Source organism: Fringilla coelebs, assembly GCF_963513975.1.
Source record: "Fringilla coelebs genome assembly, chromosome: 5".
Lineage (NCBI taxonomy): Eukaryota > Metazoa > Chordata > Aves > Passeriformes > Fringillidae > Fringilla > Fringilla coelebs.
The window spans coordinates 48750855-48760114 of NC_140033.1; the positions used below are offsets into that span (position 1 = coordinate 48750855).

General features: G+C 53.1%; 1 protein-coding gene across 1 annotated transcript; it reads left to right on the forward strand.

The window, feature by feature from the left end:
- Positions 1 to 4391: 4391 nt before the first annotated feature.
- CHADL (chondroadherin like) lies at positions 4392 to 7705 on the forward strand (the record flags this gene model as incomplete). Its single annotated transcript, XM_084206336.1, has 4 exons — positions 4392 to 4544; positions 4637 to 6298; positions 6985 to 7151; positions 7480 to 7705. The coding sequence occupies 4 exons, from the start codon at positions 4392 to 4394 to the stop codon at positions 7703 to 7705; spliced, it is 2208 nt and encodes a 735-aa protein (XP_084062462.1).
- Positions 7706 to 9260: the final 1555 nt, after the last annotated feature.

A 9260-nucleotide genomic window follows, 5' to 3' on the forward strand; every position in this document is an offset into this window, starting at 1 on the left:
ATAGATTTAAGTGGCTTTTTTTTTAAATTGTTTTGGGAAAATATTTGTTTGGTGAAAAGTCAAAAAAATTGTTTATTTAATTGGTAAAGCATTTACTAGTATAAAAAATGAATAATAATAAACAATAAAACTCGAATAAGAGCTCAAAAAGAGATGACAAATTTAGAAAGTCTCTTTTCTGAGTTGTAGTTTAGTTTACTCAGTCTCCTATTAGTTTCTCTGGTCGGAAATGCTGAAGACCAGGCTTGGCCCAGTGGGCCACAGGTGTGAGCTGCTGGTGCTCTTCTGGGTGTTCAGTTTAGAGTAGGTTTAAATAGGTCTAAAGAAAAAGAAAAACTACAGCCTAGGGAAGTTGTCTGCTTTAAATAGCTAAAAACGAACTAAAAGCAAAGCCGAGTCTTGTTTTGCTGTTTGTCTGTCTGCAGACAACACAGTCTAGGAGTAGGAAGGTGGAGAAGTTAGTGCAGTTTCTGAAAACAAACTGCTTGCTTATTTTTCTCTTCTTTGTTCTTAGAACTAGTCCTAAAGATGTAAAACTTATTTCTGGGCTAAAGAGATAAATGGGGATATGAGCATTATAAAGTCATTCTAAGACAATGGCATGGCCAGGGCACCTTCCTGGTGCTGCAGCTGCTTTGCACTGGGCGACCTCCTGGAAGCAGGGCTGGGTCTTTGCTGTCAATGGCCTTTTGCCCTTGTGCTCCTTTGGCTGCCCAGAGAGAGGAGCAACCCTGAAGGCAGGGTGAGAGCCCCTGTCTCTATACGGGAGGGGGGAAATGGAGCTCTCCCAGTCCCCAGCACAGCCACCCCTCCTGTCAGCAGGGCGGGGCCTTTTGCCCAGTCCCGGCAGCTTTCTGCCAGCTGCTGGGCCCTGGCCGGCTGGGCGTGTCACAGCCTTTGTCCCTGTGCCACCCCTGAAGGGCCTCAGTGCGTCGAGGCCCCGTGCCTTCCCTGCAGGGCTGTCCAGCCTTACCCCTGCCATCTGAGGACAGCACAGAGCCACTTAGAGGTAGCGTGGGCACCGTGACCCACCTGTAGCCAGGGCCTGGGTCTGTGCCTAAGCTGCCGGTCCTGCTGGTGACCTGCCAGTGTGCTGGCCCTGTACTTGGGGCACGTGTCATGACCTTGTGGAGCCATTTGTCCCCAGGAGCAGCCCCAGGTCCCTGTAAGCAGGGCTGGGGAGTCTGCTTTAGCCAGGTGACAGGAACGAGCACTCCTGGGCCCTTGGAAGAGCACAGGTTGGAGAAGTGCTGTGCCGCGGGGCGCAGTGCCGCCTTTGGTGCTGCTTCAGCCTGGTGTCTTCGGTGCTGGTGCCTGGGCTGGTGAGGAGGCTCCCGGGGCTCCTGTGATGGCTGTGTTGCTGTGCTGCCCTAAGTTGGGTGCAGGCCGGACCCTGTGCTCCGTGGTGCTTGCTGAGGGGTGCCGAGCTGCGGGGGACAGCCCTGTAAGTGGTGTTGTGTGCATCCCCTGCCCTCAGCAGGTAGTTGGAGGGATCCCTGGTAACCAGGTGGGTATCCCTGGCTGCAGCCTTTCAGAGGCATGGCGTCAGGAGTCATGGGGCCGGGCATGTGCCCTTGCTGTCCTCGGGGCTAGGCCCTGGCCCCTCAGCTTCAGGCCATGAGCCTGACTGTAGAGTCTTGTTCTTGTTGTCCCGGAAAAAGGCTGAGCTCTGTAGCTCCCTGAATGTGGACTGGTCTGTAAGCAGGCTGTGGGTCTGGGAGCCTTTGTGCTCCCTTCAGCTGGCACCAGTGTGGGGCAGCCACCCCATTAGTGGGGAGTGCCCCGGAATTGGAGAGAAGGAGCCTGTGTAGGCCTTGGGGACCGGGGCCGCCCTGTAAGTTGGGGCCAGTGCTCTGGAGTCCCAGGCACTTTGCAATCCAGGCAGTGGCTGTAAGCAGGGGTTGCACCCCTGTAAGCAGGGGTGCAACCTCTTGGCTGCTGCTTTGTGTGCCCAGCTTCATTTGCCCAGAGGGCCTAGCTCCCAGTACCGTATGAGACTTGAGTGGACAAGCTCCATAGTAGAACTGGAAGGTAAGAGCAGCAGCTTGGAACTGAAGTTGGAGGATTTTGGGCAGCTGGGGGGTCTGTGGGTGGCTGCTTGAGGGTCTCACTGTAGGGCTGTTGGGTCGCAGTTCCCTTCAGGAGCTGGACCTTCTCAGGCCTGAGAGTGTCGTTGTCCATTGGCAGAAGCTGTGAGACAATGAGGTAAGTGAGCAGGAGCAGGTGCGGCTTCAAAGTCCAGTGTTGAACAGTGAGGTAAGAGCAGCAGGTCTTGGAAGATGCCAGTGTCTCTACTCTACAGTGTCTCATATTGGTTCTGGCAGCTGAGATTGCTGCCAGGAGACAGCCACTCTTTGCACTGCCTGATGGGGCATGGGACATGAAGGTAGCACGCCTGAACTTCCACTCTGGTTGCTGTCCAGCCTATCCTGCTGCCCTCTGCCTGGCCCTTCCATCATCTACTGTGTCCAGAGCCCCCTTCCCTGGCTTGTCAACAGCCTGTAGAGCAAAACCTCCCTGGCTGTGGCCTGGGCTCTGCTGGAAAGGCTAAGGTCTTGTACCAGGCACTGAATGTCACAGCTGGTCCTTCCCCAGCCTCACCCCAGCCTCTTATTTTGCTCATTATCCAGCAATGATTTCAGCTGCTTCAACTTCTACCGAGGCTGCTTCATAGAAGGGCTTGAAGTGGAACAAGATACTAGTATCAAATCTTCCAATATTTTTGTAAGGCTGCAGATCTATTCCCGTTCCCTGGGAGAGTAAAACAACAGTCTGGGAAGAAAATGAACGCGTCCATGTCCTTCTGTAAGCTAATGATGATGAAGCAGGCAATGCCAATCCAGCCTCTTCTAAACAAGCAAAAAAGAAAAATAGGAGAGTGGAGGGCTGTGAAAGTGGCAGGACTGGTCAGCTGCCTCTCCTTTTGCTCAGGCTTACGACTGCCATTGCAATTCGTCTTTGAATTTGGCTAGATGTCATCTTTCTGCCCTGCAGCTCTGTAGCTCCTGTGACTAACACAGCCTGGAAAATGAAGGCAGAGCCTTGGAAACAGTGAATGCAAACCCCACATGGGCTTTGCCGGGTTGGTGCTCTCAGCCCCCGGTGAATCGAGGGGGAGGTAATGTCTGGGTTGCTGCCCTCTCTCCAGGGGTGGCTTACCCTTCCTCCCCCCGTCCTTTTCCTCCTCCCACGTTTGTGGCTCTGCCTGGTGAGAGCTGCTGGGAAAGCAACACAACGGGGCCCATTCAGTTCTCACTTCTGCAAGGAGAGCAAACACCAGTGCAGGAGCTCGGCAGCTGCTACACTGAGCAGGGGACACTTTTCTCTCTTTGACACATCTTGAAGTGCAGGTACTCCAAACTCTGGGTGTGTGAACTCTCCAGGTGTGAGGGAGGGAGTGATGGCATGATGTCTGGCATGTGGCAGTGCTCCAGGCACAGCATGGGGACTGAGTTTAGGGACATTACATTGGTGGCACTGGGCAGTGGGTGTGCAGGAGAGGACTGCCCCAGTGTGTGTGTGTGTGTGTGTGTGTGTGGTGTGTGTGTGGGCTGCAGCAGGACTAGATGGGGTGACAGCAGGAGAGCAGTGTTGGTGTATGGGACCACAGGGGACAATGAGCTACAGTGGGCATGGGGCTGTGCACGACAGTGTCTCCACAAATTTAAGCCTTGCAGACCCCACTGATGCTGTCTCAGAATTTAGCAGGATGTATTGCTCATATCTGCAGCCTGCTGTCTCCTCTGTGTTTCTCCCAGCCTTGGCCTCTCTCTGATACCTTCACCCCAGGGGCTCACTCCTGCCCAGCCAAAACCAACCTCTCCTTCCTGCAGCTAAACACTGGAGTTCTATTCCAAACACTGCTATGAATAGCTTAGGAGGGAAGCAGGGAGATTGCAGGGTGGGAGGCAGATGACCAGGATGGTGCAGACATGGGACATTTGCCATTTAAAGAAGGTTAGCAGCTCGGAAGCCTGTGTGATCACATTCTCTAGATGGCTACACCTGCTTGCCTTATAAAAAGAATTGTAGGAGAGATATTGATAGCTTGCACAGACCAAGGCTATGTTAAGTTAGTGATATTTGAAGAAAATGCAGGGGTGGGGGTGGGTATCTGTTTAAAGCCAGCTCCTTTTGAGTGACGTGCTAGCTGTGACTTTCACTTTTCATTCCAAGAATTCCTCCTCTCTTTTTTCCACTCTTCCTCATTTATAACTTGTGAAATCATAGTGTGAGAGCAAGAGAAAGTGAGACCTGACCTACTAGGTGACAGCAGCAGCCCTCCTGGCGCATGGGGTTCCAAGCAGGTGATGCTGTTTGGGGATGCATGGGAGCCTCGTCTCTCTCCTGGCCTTACATCTGTCTCTCCCCAGCCACAGGTGCCCTCCAATATGGGGCTATCCTGGGGGCTCGCCCTCCTTGCAGTGGCCTTGGGGGCGACGGCTGCCACCCGCTGTCCTGCACCCTGTGTCTGCGATAACCTCCGTGCCCATGTCCTGTGTCTCAATGGGAGCCTGACTGCCATCCCTGACACCATCCCAGAGGTGGGGAAGGGGAAGAAAGGTCAAGGGATGGGGAGAGAAAATAGGTATGGCAGGCCTGGGGTAATTCAGTGTTTTATTTGTGTGACTGACAGCTCACCAGAAAACTAGACCTTCGGGGCAACAGTTTCATGGTCATCCCAGCGAGAGCCTTCCTTGCTACCCCCTACCTGACACACTTAGACCTGCAGCATTGCAAGGTGGAGAGGCTGGAGGAAGGGGCTTTCCGGGGTCTGGGAAGGCTTGTCTACCTCAACCTGGCCTCCAACGGCATTGCCCTCCTCTACCAGGAGTCCCTGGATGGGCTCTTCTCCCTCCAGCAGCTCATTCTGGAGGGGAATCGCATTGAGGAGATACAGCCGGGTGCTTTTGGCCATCTGGGGTCCCTCACTGTCCTCGACCTGAGGGCAAATGCTTTGGTCTATCTCCCAGACATGGTCTTCCAGGGTCTGCAGGTTCTTAGATGGCTCCGGCTGTCTCACAATGCCCTCCATGTGCTGGGCAGTGAGGCTTTTGCCGCTCTGCCTGCCCTGCGCAGGCTGAGCCTGGACCACAATGAGCTGCAGGCACTGCCTGGCGAGGCCCTCGCCAGGTTGGATGGGGCTACCCGGCTAGACCTGGGCCACAACCCCATCACCTACGTGGCCGAGGAAGCCCTGGCCATGGCCTCGCTGAGGCACCTCTTCCTGGACCACGCCTCCCTCCAGGATGTGGCACCCGATGCCTTTGCCCTCAGTCCCCAGCTCCGTATTCTAGACCTCCGGGAAAACCAGCTGCAGGGGCTGCCACCCCTGGCTGGGGCAGGGGGGCTGGTAAGGGTCAGCCTGGATGGGAATCCTCTTCTGTGCTCCTGCCTCCTGCGTCCCTTCCACAAGTGGCTGGCAAGGGCACGAGTGCAGGCTAAGGGTGCCTGTGCTGCACCCCCTGCCCTACGTGGCCGGTCTCTCAACTCCCTGAAGTCCCTTGAGATGAGATGCAGTCACCTTCGGCCACCCCCTAGCCCCACGGCACTGCCAGAGCAACCAAGTTCAGCCAGCAGCAGGCAGTGTCCCCGGGGATGTGTCTGCTCCCCTGATTTCCATCATGGATCCTGTGAGAATAGGGACCTGCAGGAGATCCCTCGGGACTTCCCTGAGGACACCCGCCTTCTCGACCTGCGCCGAAACCCCTTCAGGACAGTGCCACCAGATGCCTTCCCTGGCCTGAAGGAGCTGGTGTCGCTCCACCTACAGAGGTGCAGCATCAGGGAGTTGCAGCCCGGGGCACTCCGGGGGCTGGAGAGCCTGGTCTACCTGTACCTCACTGACAACCATCTCTCCACCCTGGCAGCTGCTGCCTTTGAGGGGGCCCCACAGCTGGCTTACCTCGACCTGGACCACAATGCCTTCACCCGTGTGCCTGCAGGGACCTTCCGGCTCTTGCCCAACCTCATCTCCCTCCATCTGCAGCACAACGCCATCGGGGAGCTGGTGGAGGGTGACCTGGCTGGAGCCAGGGGGCTCCGTTGGCTCTACCTAGCTGGGAATGCCATCAGGCACATTGCCCCAGCTGCCCTGGCTGCCACCAAGATGCTGGAAAAGCTGCAGCTGGAGGGAAACCACTTGTCAGAGGTCCCCACGGCAGCCCTGCGGGGCCTGCCTGCCCTGAGTGAGTTGAAGCTGTCCCGAAACCCCATCAAGCACATGGGGGACAGTGTCTTCCTGCCAGTGGCCTCCAGCCTGCAGCACCTCTACCTGGACAACATGGGCCTGGAGCGGGTGAGTGTGTTATGGGACTTGCAAGGGGCAGTGGCACCACAGGGCATGTTACAGGTTACACTGCCCATGGCTGGTGGCCCCTATAGGGTCATCCAAACAGTCGTCCTCAAATTCCCAAGCCTTCAGGAGATGTTCCATAACCTGGCTGAGAAGCCAGATTTTTTTAGGCTCATCTGTAGCATTCCCTTGCTTCAACCTTCCTCCTGGCTCCCTTGGGAGAAGCTTACTCCCTCCAGTCCTTAAGCACCCAATTTCATTGGGTCCACACCATTCCCTAAATCAGCTCCTTCCCCCAGCTCTGGCCAGATTTCTCTTTCTCTTCCTACAGGCTGTCCTGCAGGCCTCTCCACTGCTATTATCCGGAATATTTCCATTCTCTCAAGGAAGTGGTGTTAGCAGCACCTCATAAAAATGGTGTATCTGAACAGCACCCAGGGATCACTCTGAGACATCCTGCATGTGACCTGCTTTCTAAGAAGACTGAACAAGAGTCTAATGAGTTCCAAATTGTGATTGAAACTGTTTGAATTAATTAATAGTCCCCCCTACTTAAAGCAGCTCTTTTGTGGGGCCACCAGCTTCAGCACAGGTTGTCAGGCCCTCCAAGATGATCAGAAGTGCAGGGGCAGAGATCTGCTCCCCTGCCTTGATCAGCATGCCCCTGACTTACCCTTCTTCCATTGCAGATTTCCCCCCATGCCTTCACTGGCCTCGGTCCCAAGATCAGAAGCCTCTACCTGGAGAGCAACAAAATGAGTAACATACCCGACATGAGCAACTTCACGGGGCTGGAGATCCTCAACCTGCAGGATGTGCCTTTCCACTGTGACTGCCAGCTCCTTCCGCTGCACAGGTGAATGCCACAAGGGGGGAGCAGCCTCGGGGATTTGCCTGGGGGGCAGCTGAACCTCCTATGATAAAGGCACAAACTCACAGCACACTGGCCGTTTTTGGTCTTTTCCCATGGTGGCGAGATGTAGCACATATCTGTGTGCAAGGATGGAAGTTGCCTGGGCTTTCTGGGTGTAGGGAAAGCAGCCACAAGCTGGGGCAGGCAAATATTGAGATATTCAGAGGTTAACTGGCCTTACTTTGAAGTGATCATCCACTTATGGGCATAGACTTTTGCCCATTTTACACCCTTCCTCATTTCTTTCCCTGATCTTCTACCACATTTCCAGGTGGATCAACAAACTCAACCTCTGCGTAGGGGCCACCTGTGGTTCCCCTGCAGAAGCCCAGGGGCTGAAGGTGAAGCTTTCCACCATTTTCCAAACTTGTCCTGGCTGGGGACAAGGCAAGGCTGGGGATCCCAATCCTAACAAGACTAAGGCTGCAAGCAAGCCCAGCAAGAAAAAGAGGTTGGGAAAATCTCCAGCCAGAGGCTTCAGTAAGAGCAGAGCTTAGGATTTCTTAAGGTGTGTAGGACATGTGCTGGACACAACAGGGCCATACTTACAGTCTGGCTAGAGCAGTTTTTCTAGACTTGTCCCCACCACGGAGACATGAATATTGCCCAAGGTGCGCAGGAGAGCCTAGTGCCATCAAAACAATGCTGGTTTGCCAAAGATGCAGGGTTTGCTTTTGCAGGACACAAAGGTACATTCCATAGAGTCTGCAGCATGCTTTGGTGATACAAACAATGAAGTCAAATACTTGCTTCTTCTTTCCAAGGCTTCATCCAGCCATGTGGAAAAGCTGCTATCCAGAAGTTCAGTTTTGTTTTTGAAAGCACTTTCACAGCTGCCAAAATCATAGAAGAACCCAGAGGGGGACTGCAACCAGCACCATCCAGTAAGGTCCTGCACTGGCACAAATCTTACGCTAGAAAGCTTAAAAATTATTAGTGAAAATGTTGCCTTAATTCTCAGAAGTTCCTCAGAATTAAAACATACGCACATGGAAGCCTTTTTATTTCCTGCAGATTTCGATCAGTGATCTGTAAGTGATCCCATGATAAACAATGTGTTCAACCTATTCTCCATGACTCCATAGGTTGGGACCCCCGACCCCAGAAGTTTGCTTAAATTGAAAAGGCTCTGGAAGATAAATGTACAGATAAAGATATGTTTTGACTAACTCTGGATTTTGGTGGCCTGGAAAGCAATATGCAAATCTTGCACCTCTTCCTGAAGTTGGTCACAGGGCTTTAGGGTACTGATCATAGACCAAATTTATAGTACAACTGTTAAAAAAATTAAAAACTCAAACCATGCTCCAAGTCCTCTGCAATTCTGGGTTCAAAACCAAGAAATTACAGAAGCAGACACATAGTGCAGATGAGTATCTGGTTTTGAGGCCAGTGCCATGGAGAAGGTTTTGGCTTTTGTGACAATGGTGTGTGCTTTAATGATTGTAACATATTAGGGTGGGTGTGCTTTAATGATTGTAACATGTTAGATGGATGGGATCCACCTGTCTATAAAAGGTAAGAGAATCTTTGGCAGCAGCCTGCCTAATTTGGTGAGATGGGCCTTAAACTAAAGAACTCTGTGTAGGTGAGGTCTGAAGTCCCATGGCTTCCTCTGGGGAGCAGATCACAGCAATCAGTGCAGTGAAAGATGTTCCTTGACTGTCCCTCACAGTAAGTATCAAAGAGCTACCACCAAAGGTGTTTATGGTTGTGGGTGAATCCTCCTAAACTCCTTGGGTAATCCAATTCCTTGCTTAAACCAGATGTGAGGGGGACAATTTCAAGTTCTTCACTGGCAAGCTGTAGAATGGTATGAAAAGGTTAGAGGGACAGGGTGCTAATGAGTCCCTCTGCAGGTGATTTGAAGAGGTAGTAGACACAGGGGAGCACGCCTGGAGTCTTAGAGAGGTAAGCCAGGGACTCCTGAGGTAACAGAAGCCAACAGGGATACCAGCAGGGAAATATCTCAAAGGAATTAAGGGGTGTTCCTCTGGGAAGCTGATGCAGCCAACAGCCTGGCCAAGGCGCCTTTAGACCAAAGCACACAGA